Source organism: Rhinoderma darwinii, chromosome 7, assembly GCF_050947455.1.
Source record: "Rhinoderma darwinii isolate aRhiDar2 chromosome 7, aRhiDar2.hap1, whole genome shotgun sequence".
Lineage (NCBI taxonomy): Eukaryota > Metazoa > Chordata > Amphibia > Anura > Rhinodermatidae > Rhinoderma > Rhinoderma darwinii.
In genome coordinates, this window is record NC_134693.1 from 10,781,379 (window position 1) to 10,804,179 (window position 22,801).

General features: G+C 41.8%; 1 protein-coding gene across 7 annotated transcripts in view; it reads right to left on the reverse strand.

Moving 5' to 3' along the window:
- KANK4 (KN motif and ankyrin repeat domains 4) overlaps window positions 1-22,801 on the reverse strand; it is a 100,553-nt gene that overhangs the window by 18,887 nt on the left and 58,865 nt on the right. For all 7 annotated transcript variants that reach the window (XM_075832725.1, XM_075832724.1, XM_075832723.1 and 4 more), the window contains 4 exons: window positions 18,579-20,261; window positions 11,111-11,225; window positions 10,579-10,782; window positions 2,287-2,374 (listed from right to left, as the gene is read on the reverse strand). In XM_075832725.1, the coding sequence (XP_075688840.1) occupies window positions 2,287-2,374; window positions 10,579-10,782; window positions 11,111-11,225; window positions 18,579-20,261 (2,090 nt within the window). The remainder of the gene's footprint in view (window positions 1-2,286; window positions 2,375-10,578; window positions 10,783-11,110; window positions 11,226-18,578; window positions 20,262-22,801) is intronic.

A 22,801-nucleotide genomic window follows, 5' to 3' on the forward strand; every position in this document is an offset into this window, starting at 1 on the left:
TAGTAGTTATATTCTTGTATATAGGGGGCAGTATTATAGTAGATATATTCTTGTATATAGGAGCAGTATTATAGTGGTTATATTCTTGTATATAAGAGCAGTATTATAGTGGTTATATTCTTGTATATAGGGGGCAGTATTATAGTAGTTATATTCTTGTATATAGGGGGCAGTATTATAGTAGATATATTCTTGTATATAGGAGCAGTATTATAGTAGTTATATTCTTGTATATAGGAGCAGTATTATAGTAGTTATATTCTTGTATATAGGGGCAGTATTATAGTAGTTAAATTCTTGTATATAGGGGCAGTATTATTGTAGTTATATTCTTGTATATAGGGGCAGTATTATAGTAGTTATATTCTTGTATATAGGGGCAGTATTATTGTAGTTATATTCTTGTATATAGGGGCAGTATTATAGTAGTTATATTCTTGTATATAGGGAGCAGTATTATAGTAGTTATATTCTTGTATATAGGGGGCAGTATTATAGTAGTTATATTCTTGTATATAGGGGGCAGTATTATAGTAGTTATATTCTTGTATATAGGGGCAGTATTATAGTAGTTATATTGTTGTATATAGGGGCAGTATTATAGTAGTTATATTCTTGTACATAGGGGCAGTATTATAGTAGTTATATTCTTGTATATAGGGGCAGTATTATAGTAGTTATATTCTTGTATATAGGGGCAGTATTATAGTAGTTATATTCTTGTATATAGGGGGCAGTATTATAGTAGATATATTCTTGTATATAGGAGCAGTATTATAGTAGTTATATTCTTGTATATAAGAGCAGTATTATAGTAGTTATATTCTTGTATATAGGGGCAGTATTATAGTAGTTATATTCTTGTATATAGGGGGCAGTATTATAGTAGATATATTCTTGTATATAGGGGGCAGTATTATAGTAGATATATTCCTGTATATAGGGGGCAGTATTAGGGTATGTTCACACGGCCTATTTACGGACGTAATTCGGGCGTTTTTGCCCCGAATTACGTCTGAAAATAGCGCCTCAATAGCGCTGACAAACATCTGCCCATTGAAAGCAATGGGCAGACGTTTGTCTGTTCACACGAGGCGTATATTTACGCGCCGCTGTCAAATGACGGCGCGTAACTAGACGCCCGCGTCAAAGAAGTGACCTGTCACTTCTTTGGCCGTAATTGGAGCCGCTATTCATTGACTCCAATGAATAGCAGCGCGAATTACGGCCGTAATTGACGCGGCGTTCAAGCGCCTGCACATGCCGGTACGGCTGAAATTACGGGGATGTTTTCAGGCTGAAACATCCCCGTAATTTCAGCCGTTACGGACCCCCGCCGTGTGAACATACCCTTATAGTAGTTATATTCTTGTATATAGGAGCAGTATTATAGTAGTTATATTCTTGTATATAGGGGCAGTATTATAGTAGTTATATTCTTGTATATAGGGGGCAGTATTATAGTAGTTATATTCTTGTATATAGGGGGCAGTATTATAGTAGATATATTCTTGTATATAGGAGCAGTATTATAGTAGTTATATTCTTGTATATAAGAGCAGTATTATAGTAGTTATATTCTTGTATATAGGGGGCAGTATTATAGTAGTTATATTCTTGTATATAGGAGCAGTATTATAGTAGTTATATTCTTGTATATAGGAGCAGTATTATAGTAGTTATATTCTTGTATATAGGGGCAGTATTATAGTAGTTAAATTCTTGTATATAGGGGCAGTATTATTGTAGTTATATTCTTGTATATAGGGGCAGTATTATAGTAGTTATATTCTTGTATATAGGGAGCAGTATTATAGTAGTTATATTCTTGTATATAGGGGGCAGTATTATAGTAGTTATATTCTTGTATATAGGGGGCAGTAGTATAGTAGTTATATTCTTGTCTATGACAAAGCATTGGGTGCTGTCCTTTAACTGAGCTTCTGAGTTTATAGGAAAATGCTATAACAGAAGGTTCAAAAAGATCACTAGCATTTGGAACGTAGCATGAGAAAATCCCCAAAATATGCCCTTACATTTGTTAAAAGGTTACATGACCTCTAATCTTTACTGACCTTTTTCCACACTCAGATGAAAAAGCCCCTTTTAGTGTAAATGTACCCTTTTATGAGATTAATTATACTATAAATTCCATTACCAGTTCTTGTCTTTAAACGACAGCATATGCAGCTAACCCAGCGCTTTTTAATTAAAAGTCCAATCATTACACACGGCTGGGGCAATGAGAACAAAGAGGAGTGAAGCAGCGAGTGGGGTGATCATTACCAGCTTGTTATCTGTAGTGGTCCTCAATTCTGCAAGATTTCTGCTCAATATTTGGCACTCGTTGCGGAATGTTTCCCCCACTGTACACCTAATGTGAAGAGAAGAGGAAATCTTAAATCATTTTTAAATATATACCTCACATCGTGAACATCAATTCATTATACGTTCTTATGAAAATAATGATAACGGGATTCGATTTTAATTATAAGTATTTGGCTAAATTCACGCAATCAGCTAAATTCCATTAATCCAGCACCTGATTGCCTAGAAATCCTGGTACTTCAGCATGACACAAAAATAGTCAAATGTTGGTATAGCAGGAATTTATCATAGTCCAGTCCAGGGTTCAGCAACCTTCAGCACTCCAGCTGTTGTGAAACTACAACTCCCAGCATGCCCGGACAGTCAAAAGCTTTAATATTCCAGGCAAATGCCGACTGGGCATGCTGGGAATTGCAGTTTCACAACAGCTGGAGTGCTGAAGGTTGCTGATCCCTGGTTTAGTCCTTTACTCCCTACAGCAGCTGCAAGTCCATAGTACTTCACAGTATCTCCACATCTAGCGAGGGCGTTGTGGCACCTCAAAGTTGGCACTTCAATTCAGTCACGGAAAAACTGCTGAGCCATTGATGAGCCAGGAAGTGCATTAATTGTGTTGTAATATTTCAAGATCTCCACCAGCTGTCACTGAATGGTGACATTCCCCTTTACATTGAAAGGCTGAAAACCTGTACAAACCTAACACTTCTATCAGTTTAGGGTTTGCTACAATTGGGCCCAGACTAGACATCTGTGAGTTAAGTAGCCTGGACTTCAGACAGATACATTTTAACTACACTGACACAATGTAGCAAACTATCAGGACGGGAGAAAGATTTGTAATTCTGCTGATATATTTAGCTCACGGAGGATTGTCTAGGCTGGAAACATTTTTAACAATCCTTCAATGGTGAGAAGGACTAGGACTAGGACTAGGACTAGGTCAGGACGTTTTTTGTGTGTTTTTTGTTTCCATTCACTGAAAGCAAGCATATATCCCGAAAATGAGGAGGAATTTAAACTTTTTGTTATGCAATGGTTAAAAGGGTTGTAGGAAATTAGAAAAACATGTCCGCTGACACCCAGAAACAGCAGAACTCTTGTCCACAGATTGTGTCTGGTATTGCAGCATTCACTTGAATAGGTCTGAACTGCAATACCACATATAGCCCGTGGACAAGAGAGGCGCTGTTTCTGGACCTAATCGGCCATGTATTTCTAATCTCATAGAACATTTCATCTTGTTCCTGTGATAGTATTGATACACCTGCTTCAGATGGACCATATTGACAAGTAGCTCCTGAACCTTCTTAAAAGGTCGAGACACAAAATATCCCAATTTTAATTTTCCCTTAGATTGCTATTATAAGAAAGCGGAACACGAAAATAGAAAAATAAGAGACTCATTCTATGATCTATGAACATCAATGCCATTTATGCCCCATTCAAGGGTATTTTAAACCTATGAAAACCATAAGAATACATGATTTGGCCCCATTCACCATTATGCACCGAATGTACTGCACGCTGTGTACTAATCAATGGTTAGCAGAGTCGGGGGATTCCTGCTCAAGACACGAACAATGCAGCAAAGCACCTGGTATTTCATAGAAGTGTTTTTCCTGTCATTTTGTCGTGCTTCTTTGGTAAGAATAAACAGATATGTAAGAGAGTCCTCACCCCGGCTAATTACTGGAAGGAACCCAGGATTTTTTGGCAATAAAAAGTAGCTGATCAATTCATTTAAGAATCTGCTTTATTTTCCGTCCTGCTGACTGTATTCTAATTGCTTTTAAATAACAATTACTACAATCATCCACTATTTATAAGGAGCCAACGGTTTATATAATTTTGCACTTTTTATTTTGTTCATCTAAACAATGAAGCTACTTTGCAAATAGTCTTGATGTAACACAAAACCGTAGGATTTTTTTTTCTTTAAAACGCCTATGCAGACTTATTAGTTTCCATGGATACAGACTACAAACAAACCTTGTGTAGTCTGATCCTGCAATCATGTGTGACTCCAGTCCCACTGAGCCCGGCTTATTGCTAAACTACCGACAGTAGAAGAGGAGACATTCTGGAGAAACAATAGTCATCTCTCCCTGTAGTCCTCTTCACTCCTGGACGATGTCTACGGCGGTGGTAGTGGCACCCGGGAGTGAAGAGGACTGCAGGAACAGGGAGAGATGAATATAATTTCAAGATGTGGCGCCTTGGAGATCCGCCTTCTCTTCCGGGAGGTCTCCCCATTTTACGTAAAAATGCAGACTTGTTGACTGTTATTAAGATGGTAACTATCCTCATATTACAAGTTACATTAAAGGGTGTGTATACTTTTGCAACAATTTTTTTTGCAAATTTTCTTAAATTTAAAGTTTCTGCCGTTTTGTCATATTAGAACTAATCCTTCACATCAGCGTATATTACAGACTGGTAACGACGACTCTTTCATCATGAGCAAATCTCACGTTTGTTCCTACTGGAATTTCTATAGGTTGATGTCTGTCTTTTCTTCTGTGGGGCCGGCGCAGTCTGACCCTGCATAGTTTTGTGACATTACTGTAGTTCTTGATGACTGTTTGTACAGGTGGTGGATACTAAATCCATGCTCTGTAATGCCACTGAGACATCTGCTTTCTATGAAAATAATCTATGAATTAGACACTGACTTTACTTTCTCTTGCTGCAGTCCTGGTGTAGAAGTCGTAACCGGCGGTTTTTCAGCGGTTGTAAAACCACAACTCCCAGCATTCCCTGAGAGCCGCAGGCTGCATGCAGAGAGATGTAGTTCTGCAACAGTTAGAGATGACTGTCCTAGGGTATGAATATGAGCCAAGCAATAGTCTTTCTTTCTGCTCTCATGATTTCTTTAAAGTGAATGTCCACCCTTAAATAACTTTTTCAGTTCATCATCCTGATGCAGAATTTTAAACACATTTATGTTAGAAAACTGTATGATTTCCTATTCTATAATCAACCAAATAAAAACTGGACAACCTCTTTAACGGTTAGAGGTTTGTTTTGCCGATACAGAGCCCCAAATTCACTGCAGACATATAGTTAACTGATAACAGTCTGGCTGCCTGCACTCACCACCAGGGGGAGCTTACTGCATGCAATTTATACATTGAACTCAATAATAAAACAGTATGCAGTGAACTCCCCCTAGTGGTGGCTGCAAACAGCCACAAGTTTATCATTTAACTGTAGCTATGAAGGGGGGTTTGGAGCACTGTATCTGCAAAACGGAGCACTGACCGCTATAAAGATATATGAAGAAATTAAAAAGAACAGAATTCGGGACCTAAAAAACGACATGGTGTTAGAAGGTGGACATTCACGTAAAAATTAGGCAAACGCTCACACGTCGAATAATTTTACAACATTTTAAGATCTAAAACACTTTAAAGGGTAAATAAATGTTCAAACTTCTGACACGTCATAGTGACACTGAGCACTGAGACCCCCACCAATCACTAAAACAAAGCGGCAGAAGTGCTCGTGTTGAACACTTTTACTTGTTCCTGTACTCTCCCCTTTTTCCTGCTAGTTTTATATCTTGCAAGATTTTTTTATGTATTCTTCTCATGTGACCGGTCTGTGTAGCATGGGGAGGTAGTCAACTATAGGACAGAATCATCTTTCTGTGACTACTGCAGTAGATATATCGCAAACTGTACATAGTAGTGGTCACCAAGACAGGAAGACAGGTGGTTGCTGAGCAACCTGAGCCAACACTGACAACAAGGGGGGAACTGCAATAAACTTTCTGCTGTTTATTCAGGAGGAGACATTAGAGGGGGTTTTCTAGAATTGCTATTAATGACCATAGATTAGACCATTACTGTGTGATCGGTGGAATTACGACCTTTGACCTCCACAGGAGGAGGCAGCGGTGTTTGCTGGAGCACCATGGTCCTTACGCTGTTGTTCCAGAGACCGCGCTGCATTTTTACATGTGGCTGTGCCTGGTACTACAGCTCAGCACCATTCAAGTGAATGGGGATGTGTATGCCTTTAAAGAAGGTTGTCCGGGCACAGGACGGCTTTGCATACTGATGACCTATCCACAGGATAGGTCATCAGCATATGATCGGTGGGGTTTCCGACAGCCGGACCCTGCACCGATCAGCCATTCCGGCTTCCTCCGGGCACAGGATGTTTGTGCTGGAAGCAGATGGCTCCGGTCACAGTATAGCAGCCGTGTTGCAGCTCTGCTCCTATTCAGAGTTGCTGTTCTGCAACACAGCCGCTATGCAGTCTACGGAGCCACCTGCGTCTGGCGCTGAACACTGCATAGAAACTGGTGCCCGGAGGCAGTCGGAACAACTGATCAGGGCCTGGTCAAAGGTGTCGGACCCCCACCGATCATCTACCGATGGCTTATCCTGTGGATAGGTGATCAGTATAAATAACCGCTCCATGCCCAGACAACCCCTTTATCTGCCCATATAAATAGTGTCTTTATAGTATAGCATATTATTAGTTTACATATACGTGCTCCATAGAATACATTTTAAATGTATACTGATTTTTCTTCACTCAGGGGGAAGTTTTACCAGCCACAGTCCATTATTGCAAGCAGTTGTGATAAGTTGACTGGTCTACAATGCCCTATGCTATCTATCTGATATGATTTCATATTCATTTCCTGTTAAAACACGATAACCCACTCATTAACTGCAGGAATAAATAAATGCCCTACAAACTAAAGTATGCAGAATAACAAAGATTACAGCAACTTCCATCCCAGGATCTGATAAAAAGGAAACAAGCCCACTTATAAATAGATCATAAATCTTGGTCTCAGGTCTTTTAATAAAGCATCGCTCACAACACCGTACTTGTTTAACTATGGACCTGACACGCATGTTTCAAAGCGTCGGTAAACATAAAGCTCAGCTAAAAATTAACTTGGCTACCCACACAAAAGAGCAGGGACTTAAAGCACCCCTATGCCCAAATTATAAAAAAAAAACACATTGTAATGATTTATGAATGTTTCCCTTGGTCAGAACCAATTTCACTTATTAGAGCAGAAGTTTGTGCCTCGGAGCTGTTCTCCCCAACTATAACTGGGGACAGGAACTTAAAACCACAATCAGCCATTTTCATGGCCATAGAGAGCGGTCTTTGGTCACCCGGTCACCTCGTCTGTATACAAGTACATACAGACACTTCCCTGTACATCTCCCTTTTCCATGTCTGGATTGTCAGTCTTGGGTATATTACACCCATTGACATGCCCTTGTGCCTTCTATGCTACGGACATTGATATACCACGCCCACATGTACCCTGGGAGATCGTAGCAATGCAAATTTCTGCGCTGATGGTTTCCATTAATTTCAATGCAAGATCCACCCTCATTTAAATAATTGATAATAATATAGCAAGACATCCATTTTTTTTTTAGAATTATGTTTTAACTATAGCAATTGCAGCCTGTATGGGGTCTGACATGAGTTGAAGTCATCTTCTTGATGAAGTTGCATTTACATTAGACATAACAGCATAACTGCAGTCTCGCTGGCAGAAGAAAGTGTCCTCTAGGGTGGTCTGTTCCCCGTTTTGCTGTGGGGGGGGTCATGTGATTGCTAGTTTTGCCCCTTAATTTTGGATTTTAAGATAATGTTGCATGACGGAGATACAATGTAATAACCAATGGCCTATTTCCATGTATTCAACAGACCATCACACTACAGTAATCAAGTATCGGAAGCCAAATTCTTCGGCTTGGCTACAGAAGTTTGCATAAATAATTTCTCTCGGTGCTCTGCTATCCAGAAGAAATGTCCTCTCTTCTGACATGAAAAGGGTTAATTATTGCGTATCTGAAATAGCTGTAAGAGGATCGGACAAGGTTTTTAAGTAAAGTAGTCTCAAGGTCGACCATCCCTGCCTGGGTGTAGCGGAATATCACATCTGGAAATTATAATGGAAAGCACAATAACTGAAAAGAAATGCAGCTCTGGTGACTGGGAAACAGCGGCTAATGGATTTAGAAGAACAATGTTTCAATTCCAGGAATCTGCGTGACATATGACGGTACAAAGGCAACATTCATTCCATGACCGCAATGACAAATGTTACTGTGTTAACAATGGTTAAAGAACAACCCCACACCCTAAATAAAAAAACGTCCAATAAATATAAGGGGTTGTGCACACGACACAGCAGTGCGGATGGAGCCTGTACGGTGTCACACCGAGTCCCCACAGAACTTTATTAGAACTTTATGGAGCAGTCGGCACTACATGTCCTGCTGTATGGTGTCTATTACGGTTGTCACGATACCAGAATTTGGTCTTCGATACCGATGCTTTGTGTAGTATTGCGATACTCTACATGAAAACTATACTTTGCCAACAATAAAAAATAGAAAAAAAGTTCTTCCATTCGGCACGTCGTGTGCTGAATTTTGAACCATGTGCCTCACATGAATAGTAATTAACCCCATCATGTTCCTCACAGTCATAATGGACAACATTGGGTTAATGTGTGAGGTACATGGAGGTTCAAAATAATGGGGCTAATTAGTATTAATGTGAGGCATATGGAGGTTCAAAATTCATAATACCTCGTGCCTCACATTAATAAGAGAAAGAAAGCCGTTTTTATTAGATTTTTTTTTTAACAGCGTAAACATCATAAATGACGCTATAAATGTTATTACGGTCACGATGATACCGAATGTGTGTATATTTTATGTATTGAGACTTATTTTAATGTTTGTTGTAAAAAATGTGCGTATTTTTTAAATTAAATTTTTTTAATTTAAAGAGGCTCTGTCACCAGATTATCAAATCCCTATCTGCTATTGCATGTGATCGGCGCTGCAATGTAGATAACAGTAACGTTTTTTGTTTTTTTTTAAACGATCATATTTGGCCAAGTTATGAGCAATTTTATATTTATGCAAATGAGCCTGTCTAATGGACAACTGGGCGTGTATTGTGTTTTTAGCAACTGGGCGTGTTTACTTCTTTCACTGCACAATCACACTGTGCTGTGGATCATGCTGGGCTGGAACAATGAGAAGTGCAGGACACTGATTGGTCACTGATTGGTCAGCGTCATACACTCCTCTGTACAACACCCAGTTGGTAAAAAGTAAAAACACGACCAGTTGTCCATTGAGAAACTAATTAGCATAAATCTAAACTAGCTCATAACTTACTAAAAAATGATCGTTTTTCAAAATAAAAACCACTGCTGTTATCTACATTACAGCGCCGATCAGATTATGTAGGAGATAGAGCACTTATAATCTGGTGACAGAGCCTCTTTAACATAATTTGTGTTTTTTTTTGCTTTTTTATTTTTAAACTTTAATGTACTGGCATATATCTGTCTAACAACAGGAAATACGGACAGACAGCCCTGGGGTCCTTCAATGTCTGTCCATATATGGTATGTCCCTCGATCGTGTCACAGGCATTCCCTGTGACACGATCCAAAGGGCATCCCCCCTTCTCATTTACCCCTTAAATGCTGCGGTCTGCTTTGATCGCAGCATTCAAGGGAATAGCGGCGGAGAGGTTTCTCGGATCTCCGTTGTTAAAGTGGGGCTGCGGCTTTGTAAAACAGCCATTGCCCCGCTCCTGATAATTAGTGTGCGCGTGCGGTCAGCAGGTGATGTGGCTGGCGCTGCACTAATGAGCGGAGGCGCCGGCCCTGAAGACAGAGAACATGGGGGTGTTTTGCAGTGCGCCCGCCATGTCCTGTCTACAGTGCCGGAGCTCATTAGTGCAGCGCCGGCCAAATCCCATCATGCTGACCACGCACGCACGCACGCTTGTCAGGAGCCGTGCAAGCCGCAGCCCCGCTCTAACTACATTCATGGGTTACAATGCTAAGCTGTGCGGCCGCACAGCTTAGCATCGAAATACATGAAATAACGGTATTGAACCATTTGAGGGTGCACGGTATCGAAACAGTATCGATATTTTGATGCATCGTGCAACCCTAGTGCCTATATACCAGGGGTGCACAAACTATTTTGGCCTGGAGGTCTAAACTGATTGTGCTACTTCAGGAAGCCGAAATGAAACTTTGGATGCCTAAAGGGGAAATCCATCTTAAACATATATGGCATATCCACAGGATTTGCCATAAACGTCTGATAGCTGCACCTCTGGAACCCGCTCCTTTATGTAGATTAATTCTGCATGTCAACTGTAAAAGTGCAATGAAAAGTGAACACGTGCTTTAATTGACCTAAATATTCATTAAGAAACAGTTTTTACCTCTGCGAACTCTGTTGGACCTCTGATATTGTTGGGCCCGGAGTTTCCTGTAACTCTTCTTCTGCATGTTGTACCAGGGCCGCGTTATCCACGTGGTCACCAACATTTCCATCTTGTGAACATGGGGTTAGCTCCGTCTTCTCACCATCACTGTCTCCATAGTCCTCTGAGGAGCTGGAATCCTCACTAGATGTTGTTTCATAACTAAGGACACAATATTAGATTAAAAGTCTAGAGGAAGTTCAGATTGAGGGTACACTTAACTCCTTAAACTCCAGAACAATGTTTCACATAACAGTGACATGAACGTACATCAGCTAAATATTCACTATAATCTCCTGTAACGTCAATAATATGAATGGAAAAACCTGGAACTCTTATGGGGTTACAAATGGAATTGTCCTCAGCTAAATCATAGTCCTTATGAAGGGATCCTTGGATTCCTTCCAATGCAACTGGCTGGTAATGCCTAATGATTAGACTATGGTTCTTCTGACATATTGGTAGTTTGTGCTTCCTCTGTGATGCTTACCCACCATTGACCCCAACAAACTGGAGATTCTTCTTAGCATGAGTTTCTCCAGTCGAGCGGCTGCTGCTGTTTTTCTTCTTCATAATAGATTTCAGGCTGCTTCTGGGAGATGCTTCTGTACAGAAAAACCCAGAAATGAATTGGTATTGGGCGGCTGCATGGGGTGGACACTAATAGTGCATGGGTGGCTGCATGGGGTGGACAGCAATATACATGACTAATACTTAGGACAATGCTTAAAGAGCACCGGTCATCTGCCCAAAAAACTGAAGTTGACATCTCAGTTAGATTGCAGGCGCCTCACAGATTCTGACGCTTTTTATTTTTTTCTTCCAACTCCCACTGTTCCTGAGATATCGGGGCCATTAGTTCTGGTGTCCGCTATGCAAATAAGACCTTTGACTGTCAAATGGGCGGTTATCAAGTGACAGGTGACAGGCCCACTTGACAGTCAAAGGCCTCATTTGCATATCAGCACCAAAACTAATGACACCGATATCTCAGCAACGATGGGGGCTAGAAAAAAAATAATTAAATAACGTGGCAGAATCTGTGAGGCGCCTACAATCTAACGGAGATGTCAGCTTCAGTTTTTGAGCAGGTGACAGGTTCTCTTTGAGCCTACAGTCAAACACTTTGACTACCTAAGGGCATACCTATCAATCAAGGGGCTTAATGTCAAAAATTTGCATGGCTAACGCACTGCAGAAATCCCTCACAATGAAAGTCTGCCAATATAAATGTCTGTTAGCGTCTATTCACACTGCATTTGTAGTATAAGTTCAGCGTGTGCGTCGGCAAAAAGCCCCTGGAGCATACACAGAACGTATACACGGGGCCCCAGTCACCTGACGGATGCCAAAAGAGTATCTAATAGATACCATAACTTAAAAGTAAAGTAGTTGTCTTGCTTAGAAAACCCACTTCCATACATTCTATTAGGGAATTGTGAGTTAATATCGGGGGGGTCCTCTGTTTAGGATCCTCGTCTCTAGGTCAGAGTGGAGAGCGGTTACATAGAATGGACACTGTGTAATGCTTCATTTCACCTGTGGTGGTGCTGCCTGGAAATTGAACACTTACTGCCAGGTTTCCCCACAAATTACATCTGATCACTGGGGGTCACAGAAGGAGGACACTGTGATCTGCTTATTGTCAAGAGACCCCTCTAACTAGCAGTGATTGTCTAAAGCTCTTAAAAGAGAGTCTCTTAGGCCCTGTTCACACAGAGGTTTTTTTGCCACGGAAACCGCAGCAAAAACCGGCCGAAGTTGCCTCTTATTGATTTCAATGGGCGATGGAAGCGACATGCCCTATCTTGAGGCGTTTTCCGCCTCAAAAACCCCATTGAAATCAATGGGAGACGGAAATAAAAGTGTTTTTTGGCAAAATACGCTCGTGGTTTTTCCCTTTGTCTGTTGAAGTAAGTAAAAATAAAAAAAGACTAAAAAAAAAACTGTGTCAAAAAACGAGTGTGGTGCAAAACCACTTAAAAAAAAAACGGAGCTGATTTTTCTGCCTGCAAAAAACGCTGTGTGAACATACCCTTAAAGAGAACCTGTCACTATGACAGATATCTTTAAGTTACAGCATCAGTGTTATACTAGTGAGTTTAATTACAACCACTAAACATCCCCTAAAGCGATAAATGAAAGGCTGAAAAGAAAGCACTTCCTTGTTTTGTAGTGTCACATGATCCCTCACAGCCAGTCAGCAGCCGTGAAAAATATCATGTGACATAAATGCCACAACTCTTACGAGAACGAGAGCCACAGACTGCATCACATGATCCTTTTCAGAGCTGCTGACTGGCTCAGAGGAATTTTGTGATACACCATGTGATGCTTGAGACCATGCAGTTGGCATTATACAGTGTATCAGTTTTTTCTGGAGTGTAATGTATCTGTCAAAGTGACAGGTTCCCTTTGAAATTGATATTTTACTACACAGCCATAAAAGGCAAATGCTGCCTGTTAAATGTTCATTTCGGATTTGCACAGCAGGGGGTTGGCAGAATACACTGAACTGAGGTACATACAGTTACACCCGTTCAGGGCGTTCTGGCAGTGTGAACCATATTTTATCAAGAAATCTACACAATGTGGATTATTTACCATATAAATACAAATCACATGGAGAAACCAATAAAAATTTTAATCTAGATCTAATGTTAAATAGACAATGATAACAAATGTCTGACTAGCGCAGTCGTACAAAAGATTAACTTTGTCCTTTGGACAATATTCAGAAAAAACAAAACTTGGAGCCATAGTAAAGATTCAAGGATAAACTCTACTAAAATGATGTTGTAATAGAAGGCATGCGTTTATAAAACAATTGTACGATGGAGATGTAGTTGACATGCCAATGCAAAAAAACACATCAGCAGAACAAAAGGCATATGACCCTGGCAATGAGAAACAGGTCACAAAGCAACATGGGTCAAGTCCACAAGAAATGACACTCTGCATACAATACAATAACGTAATATTAAACTAGATCATCAAAAAAATATTTTAACTTTTAGTTTCTTTGGGCTGTAGGTTCCAATACGACCAGGGCAATATCTGCATAATGATTGCGTGTTTCCTCCCTTCCTTACTCCCTTTATGCTTTTCCTCCTTATCTAACTTCCCTCCTTTCCTTGTACATTGCTTCCTATCTTCCGTCCCTCTCTTTATTCCTTCCTTCCCACCTCCCTTCATTCCTACCTTCTTTCACTCTCTTCCTTCCTATCGTCATTCCTACCTTCCTTCCTTGTTCATTCCTACCGTTCTTCCTTCCCTTCCTTGTACATTTCCTCCTTCCTATCTTCAATCCTAGCGTCCTTCCTTCCCTTCTTCGAACATTTCTTCATTCATATCCAGCTTCATTCCTAAAGTCCTTCCTTCCTTCCCTCCCTTGTACCTTTCTTCCTATCTATCGCCATTCCTACCTTCCTTCCTTCCTTGTACATTTCTTCCTTCCTATCGATCCTCATTCCTAAAGTCTTTCCCTCCCTTGTTCCTTTCTTTCTTCCTTCCTATCTATCTTGATTCCTAAAGTCCTTCCTTCCCTCCCTTCCTTGTACATTCCTTCCTTCCTTATCTATCTTCATTCCTACCGTCCTTCCTTCCCTTCCTTGTACATTTCTTTCTTCCTACCGATCTTCATTCCTACCGACCGTCCTTCCCTCCCTTCCTTGTACATTTCTTTCTTCCTATCGATCTTCAATCCTACCGACCTTCCTTCCCTCCCTTGTACATTTCTTCCTTCCTATCGATCTTCATTCCTACCTACCCTCCCTTTATTCCTTTCTATCTATCTTCATTCCTACCGTCCTTTCCTTCCCTTCCTTGTTCCTTTCTTTCTGATCTATCTTCATTCCTACATTCCTTCCCTCCCTTCCTTGTTCCTTTTTTCCTTCCCACTTTCTGTGCCACGAGACTCTTTGTAATATATCTTATTAGAGGATCACAGGCTCTCTGAAGTTCAGAAACCTTCTTATTCCCAAAAAAGTTGTCAACCAATTAAGGTAGACATGGAGGAGGGGAGAAGAGGGAGATGCAGTTGCAGTTTCTTTTTCTGTATCTGTAAGACTGCATGCTGTAAGAAGGGATGTGGCAGGGCATGGAGAGGGAAAATAATTTTCAGAATGCAGGGGGATGAAAAATACCCACGTCATACCAATCTGTATTGGTGTTTTTTTTTCACTGCTGTATTTAGTGGCTAATAAATTATGACAGCTACCTTATCCAGCTCCTGTTTTTCATGCTTCACCAGCCATTCGGGGTGTAATTGCATGTCATTTTTCTCTTCTTTGATATTGCACCAGTTAACCTGGTTGTACTTGTAGTTTTCGATTGCCAGTTTAGTTCCCTGATTAACCTGCCAAGTTTTAGAGGAAACGCGTCGGAACCTGGAACAATATAATTGTACTTATTCCTATTTTAGTCATTAGGAGCAATGTCATTGTACTCATCGTTGCTCCTTGCAGTACTTTAAACTATTATCTGGGCATTATAGGCCAATACGCTAGGTATTGAGTACTATCATGCACAACCGAAAGATATTACACTGAACTCACTGTGTACATACTCCCGTACCCGATATTCTTAATCACCAATTGATTAGGTCATTAACAGGGTGTCTAGGGTACAGGTTGGAGGTCGGGGTGGTGCCTTGATTAGGCCCATCGCTCCGATTAGGTAGGTAAAGCCACTACGGTATACCAGAGTCAGTTGTTTTTGTCCCCACAACTCAATGAACACCCCCCTTGTATCTTGATTTGAAAGCAGTCCTTCCCTTTTTTTATGCCAAATAAAAATGAATATTTTTGTATAGTTTTTTTTTCTGTGACTAAACTAATGGGAGCAAGGACTGATGTGTGTGTTAAGTCTTCTCTACAAGTTAATCAAGGTCTGGTTTATCCTTAACACAGGCCATCAATGTTTTTTTTCGGTGTGAATCCAACCTCCTGGACCATAGGCAGGGGCGTAGCTACAGGGGGGCAGGCGGGGCATGTGCCCTGGGCGCAACTTAGAGGGGGGTGCCAGCGCCACCCCCGCCTGCACTATAATTGTACCTGCGTCTATAGGACACAGGTACAATTAGAAGCAATGAATGGCCGTGCCTGGGAAAGTCATTCTGCCCTGCCATCAGCGCCTTTCATAGACGCTTCGTTCAACCCCAGGAGACCTGCGCAGAAGATAGCCGGTCTCCATTGCTGCCGGACAGTGCGGGAATGGGATTGAGGTGAGTTTGAATAGTGTGTTATTTTATTGTAATAAAAAAAGTGTGTGGCTTTATCTACAGGGGGGATTTATCTACTGTGGGGTCTTTATCTACCAGGGGGCAGCTTTATCTACAGGGGGGCTATATGTGGAGCACTATATACAGGGGTGGGCTATATCTACTGGGGGACTATATACAGGAGTGGGCTATCTGTGGGGCACTATATACAGGGGTAGGCTATATCTACAGGGGGGCTATATACAGGGGTGGGCTATCTGTGGAGCACTATATACAGGGGTGGGCTATATCTACAGGGGGGCTATATTCAGAGGTGGGCTATCTGTGGAGCACTATATACAGGGGTGGGCTATATCTACAGGGGGCTATATACAGGGGTGGGCTATCTGTGGAGCACTATATACAGCTGTGGGCTATATCTACATGGGGGCTATATACAGGGGTGGGCTATCTGTGGAGCACTATATACAGGGGTGGGCTATCTGTGGAGCACTATATACAGCTGTGGGCTATATCTACATGGGGGCTATATACAGGGGTGGACTATCTGTGGTGCACTATATACAGGGGTAGGCTATATCTGCAGTGGGGCTATATACAGAGGTGGGCTATCTGTGGAGCACTATATACAGGGGTGGGCTATATCTACAGGGGGGCTATATACAGGGGTGGGCTATCTGTGGAGCACTATATACAGCTGTGGGCTATATCTACAGGGGGCTATATACAGAGGTGGGCTATCTGTGGGGCACTATATACAGGGGTAGGCTATATCTACAGGGGGGCTATATACAGAGGTGGGCTATCTGTGGGGCACTATATACAGGGGTAGGCTATATCTACAGGGGGGCTATATACAGAGGTGGGCTATCTGTGGAGCACTATATACAGCTGTGGGCTATATCTACATGGGGGCTATATACAGGGGTGGGCTATCTGTGGAGCACTGTATACAGGGGTGGACTATCTGTGGAGCACTGTATACAGAGGTGGGCTATATCTACAGGGGGACTATATACAGGGGTGGGCTATCTGTGGCACACTATAGGGGGAGCTATTTTTGGGACACTATATATGGGGGATCTACAGGGGGCACGGTGTGTGTGGGGGACACAGTGTATGGCGCCATTATATTTAGGGGCGTAGTGTGTGGTATAATGAGAGCTTTATCTTTGTTTATAGGTGTAGAAATGTTGGAAAAGTGAGAAGCTGAAGACATGTGAGCGGCAAACTGCAGAAATGGTCTGTGACCGGGAGAAGTCATCATAGAGGTCTGGACCGGATGGAGAAAAAGAACTAGAATCTGAGACGTCACCGGTGAGTCACTTAATGTAAATGTTTATTCTGCCTCTAAATCAGTACTGTAGTCACTGTATGATCTGCAGTGAGATGATGGGTGGTATGATTATGATATGATTTATTTTTTTGTCAAACAGCATCTCCCAGCATATCCTCACCATTGTTCGGGCCATGCTGGGAGCTGGAAACAAATTAGTGCAAACCTATACGGCAGGGGTTGCACTAAATTGAGCTGTATTTGTGCTGGTGCTGTATATAGTACTGAGCTTAGTTCTGGTGCTGTATTTACGGAATGATCTTGGTTCTGGTGCTGTATATATGTACTGAGCTTGGTTCTGGTGCTGTATTTACGGAATGATCTTGGTTCTGGGGCTGTATATATGTACTGCGCTTGGTTCTGCTGCGTGTATAGAAATATATTACTTGTAAAATGTACAAATGTTTTTATGCTCGAGTTACATAAAAAGAAATGTGGAAAAGAAATGACACGTCATTGATTGGTAGAGAAAGAAAAACATGGCGAGGGGGGAAGGAGATGTCGGGAAAGAGGTTGGGGGGGGCGCCAAACCGAATCTTTGCCCCGGGTGCTGGAGAACCTAGCTACGCCTCTGCCATAGGCGTGGCTGTGCCTGGTACTGCAACTCGTCCTATTCAATTGAATAGGCCATCAATATTAAAGTCCCAGAGCAACCCTTAGGAAATTACCCAAAAAAATGCCATGGATGACACAGGAGAGAAAATGTTTACTGAAAATTAAGTTTTTACGGGGGCATACACAGAGCAGAAGGTGCCCCATAGACAAAATAATAAATGGGTGCCCATGCTGTTGCTGGTTCATGCCATAACTCATCCCAGTAAATTATAGCTCTGTTCTTATTGACCCACTTCACCCTCTTCCCATTGCTTGTAGAAGACAGGGGTAAATGACCCTGGGGTTAAATATGGTGTCACAAAGCAATGGGGCTACTATGGGCCTCTTCTCCTGGGCCTTATAGAAGCTTAATACGTTTCTTCTATGGTATATAAAGTCTTGCTTACGGACCTCTGGGTATATAAATATGCTTCAAATAAGATATATATTTTCTCCAGAGTAAAACATTTTCAGCGCACATACTTGGCTTATCTTTACACGTCCATGTTGAGGCTCCCCAAGATGTATGACTGCAAAGCAGGAAATATATAAACAAGCTCCCTTCACCATAGTCACTGGTCCGGTCAGTAAATTATTACTGGGGAGATAAGCTGAACTGGATATATTCAACTTGGGAAAAAAAATCAAAAACTCTTTATAGGGATTTTTTTTATTACTAGAAATAGCCAAGAAAATCTTCACAGTGCCCTCAATATAATTTACAACTACACATCGGTTCCATCTTCTCCTTAAGGTTTCCAAAACATTTAACTGCAATTAGAAATAATTTAGCCGTCTCTTACTGACCTGCTTGCTGGCTCTCAGGCTTGCAGTTCTCCCGCTCGGATGTTGTTTGAGAGGAGTAAACGGAGGACAACAAATTAAGGGAATTCACCAGCTGGTTCTGGATGGAGCTGAGCTTGGAAGCAGGTTGTCTTATGGCATTGGCCAGATCTGGATATCCATGTTCTAGACATGTCCACTGTTCCTGTAGAAGATCCTGGATTCGTTTTACATACTGTCCTATGGAAGCATCTGCAGGAGGTTGATGGACAGTGGGACGATGTCGAATATTGGCAGGTTCTTCACAATTGGTTTTATTAATTTCACACATTTGGGGTTGGTGGATCGTGGACTCTGACAACGATTCCATTGCATCACCTTCTTTGACTTCATTCTTCATAACTTTCTCTATTTCCACTCGACATTCAACATTATCATCAACCAACATATTATCATGTACTGCTAAGACTGTGGTGTCGCCCTCCTGGTTGGACACTACCAAACTATGATGTGTGTCATCCGGCGGCTGATCCAGATCTACCGGTAGGACGTCACAACCTACTGACCTAGTGTCAACAACTATATTGGCATAGGTGTCTTTATCAAGATATTCCCTTTGCTCCTTAGCTTGGTCTTCTTCAGTGTTGACCGCCATATCCCTATAGTGTTTATTTTCTACTTCTCTTCTACTTTCCTCTGCCCTTTCCATCGTTTTTGTCAAATCTGTAATATACACATCCTTGGCCTTCAATTCATTGTTTTGCTTCTCCACCAAATCCCTAAGATTGTGCACCTCCCTGGCCCGGTCGTCCAGTCGTTTGGTCAAATCTGTTACCTGCTGTTTGATGGTTGAAAACGGTGAGTCGCTTACATTGTCATAACTGAACCGTCCGTTGACCTCTCCGTTTCCATTGTCCAAACTCTTAGCTTTTGTCTTGCTTTCTGAAAAGTCTGCTCCCTCCTGATCTTTTATGTTACCTAAAAATTGGGAAAGTGATTTAAGCTGAGTATTTAACTTGTTGTTTTTTCCTTCGAGCACATATATGTTTTTTTGCAGTTCTGGAATAGTTTTTAACTGTTCTTCAAGTTCTTTGATCTTTAGAAGTGCAGCTGCCAACTGGTCGTCGGACTTGATACGCGCTGAACCTACAGATTCCTCCGAGGAGCTCAGTCTACTATCACTGAACCTGCCGATGTTTGGTGTGACCTTTAAATAGTGGGTTTGATCTGAGGACGTTGTGCTTTGTGGAAGGCTGGCTGGAAGACTAGAAGCTCGAGCAAATTGTGGGCGATCTCTGCAGCCGCTAAAATCTTCAGACGTCAACTCCTGCAAAGTGGCATCGCTCATAATATCCTTCCTTCGATAATTTAACTCATGAACGTACCTTAAACGTAAAGAGGAGTCGTTGCCTGAAAACACCTGGGAGTCTTTTGTGTCGTTTCTATAGCTACTGGGGCTCCAGGTTCTGCTAGAGGCTGCAGAATAGGACTGTGACCCATTTTCCGGTACGCTAAAATTACGGGGCAGAGTGCTAAATTTGGATTGCTTTGCTCTTCTGTGGATGTGAATCCTTTTGATGGTATTCCCTTTTTCGATATCATGCACGTATTTCAAAAAGTCAAGGTCCAGGTGAAACCCGTAAGGAGTCTCCACAGAATAAGACACTCGGTTTTCCTTTGGTTCCTCCTTTGATTCAACATTTTCTCCTTGGAAAAAAAAAGAAACGAGAAACAAACTTAATATTCCCAGACAATCTCCTATGGCAAGGACCCAAACATTCATTAAAATGGTCTTAACCAACCTCCAGCCTGTTCAGCATTTAGCGTCTCATGCATTAGTGATGCCCCTAGTCCCTGGTGAATTCTTGGGTCGAATATTGGTCTCGTAAATCAAACTCAGTGCCCAAATACGACCAAAAACTGCATGTTATTAGATAGGAAAAAAATCAATGTTTCTTATTATTGTCTGCCTGCTTCTCAATGAGAGCCGCTATTAAAGCACAGGTTTAACTAGTGAATCAGGGGACTGCACGGACCACACTTTTATAATACATACCTATTACCCACATCTCTACCTTTACAAACGGGATCGATTTGGGTAGGAGAGCAAAACACAAAAGGATGAAATATCTGCAGTGGATTTCCCTGCTGCACAATACATATCCTGCCCATGGAGAGGGGTTAGCAAGATGGTCCTCATCACAGCTTTATTCACAACTCTGAGGGCTTCAGAGCTGAAATCTCCCAACATACCCTGCTTGTTCATCGTCTACACAAATCTTGATCTGGCGATTTACTTTCGAGGCAGTGTAGTCTTTACACCAGAAACTGTAGTGTAATCTAAAACAACTAAGTGCCCCCCTGTCCCCAGGTTCTGAGTGGTATTGCAGCTCAGATCTTTTCACTTTAATGTAGCGGAGCTGTAATACCGGACACGACCTGTGGACAGATGTGGTGCTTTGTCTGGAAGAAGCAGCCATGTTTTTCTAATCCTGTACAACCCCTTTAATAAAGAAAACATTGAGTTGTATGTAATGACCATTTTAAAGAGTCCGATAGAAACGGTTAAGTGGAAATGTAAAGCACATCCCGACTTTGTTTAACAAAGGTAATTAATCAGGCAGTGCGGGGCAGTGTATCCTCCAGAGCAGCAGAATTAGATGAATGGATTTAATAAGCAGCAGAGGTACTAGATATATAATTTGGTTCTTTTAGATTATTTCTGGACACGGTCTGGGCAGCATAGGATGACTCTCCTTGAGGGTAGGAACACAGAGGGCGGATACGCTGCATAAAAGAACACTGTGTATCCGTCCTGAAAACTGCAGGGAATTCTGGCTAAAGAAAACGCACCAAGTTGTATAAAAAAAACAAACAAGTTTATACTTACCTCCGGCCATAGTCACGGCAGCGCGTCCCGCTGTTCTGAGCGAAGCCCGGCCTCCTGGGATGACGCTGAAGTCCATGTGACTGCTGCAGCCTTTGATTGGCTGCAGCAGTCACATGGAATGAAACGTCATCCCAGGAAGCTGGGCTGCACTCAGAGTAAATGATCGCGTCCCTAGGACTACAGCTGGGAGTAAGTATAAACTTTTTTATTAATTTGAAATTAAAAAAATTGTTGTTTTTTTTCCTCATTTGCAATTTGAGTCGGAATCGCCACAAAAGTCGCAACGCATGGTTCTTTGTTCCAACAGAAGAGCAGCGGATTAAAATACCGCACTGCAGGTCAATTTATGAACGTTTTTTCAGCGTTTTTTTCCCGCTGTGTGTGGATGAGATTTGTTTAAATTTCATCCAATCTGCTACTGTAATACGCTGCAGATTTTTTGCAATTAAATCTGTTGCGGAAAATCCACAAATGTATACCCTCAGTTGTTTGTTCCTACCCTGAAGGTGGCCTATCTATAAATTATATTATAACAGCCAACCAGAGACCACAGCAGTGATCTCAGCAAGTACGACACATGCCGGCTGCAGTCAGTGATTGGCTGGAGCGATCATGTTCTGGTACAGAATGTCACAGCTTCAGAAAATGTAAACAGCGACTGGTGAGGGACCATGGCTCTAAGAGTCGCCATGAATCTCCCATTCTTCGCACTGCATATTGCCTCTAGAGGACAGAAAAATGGAGCAAAATCACTAATCAGCCGTCGGCCTTATTCAGATGGCCGTAATGTGATCGCATTTTAGTGTATGTATTACAGACACAAGTCCTGGCCCGGCTGTGGGTCTAAAGACCTGAACTAACAGCATCATAAGGATCTATGATGAGGTGTTCAGTAAGGCCCTGTTCACATCAGCGTTGCCCTTCTGTTGAGGGATTCTGTTGGAGGTTCCGTCGGGTTAACCCCTCAACGGAAAGGCAAACGGAAATCTTAACTCCGTTTGCACCACAATTGATCTCAATGGTGACGGAAACTTTGCGAAAGGTTTCCGTTTGTCATCGTTGTGACAGGGTTCCGTGTTTTTGACGGAATCAATAGCGCAGTCAACTACCCAGAGGCTGAACACTGGTAAAATGTAGTCCTGCTCACAGCTGAGGGTTTGTTACAAAGGTGTGAATCCAGTCTAGATAGTCTTCTGTCAGCTCAACCGCCTGAACTCCAGGCTGATATATTTTACCTGAACTAATACATTGTAGCAAACTATAAGGATGGTGGAGAGATTTGCGCTAATGACTTAACAAATGGACAGTCTAGATCAAATTGGATACAATTGCAGCAATCTCTCAGCTGTGAGAAGAT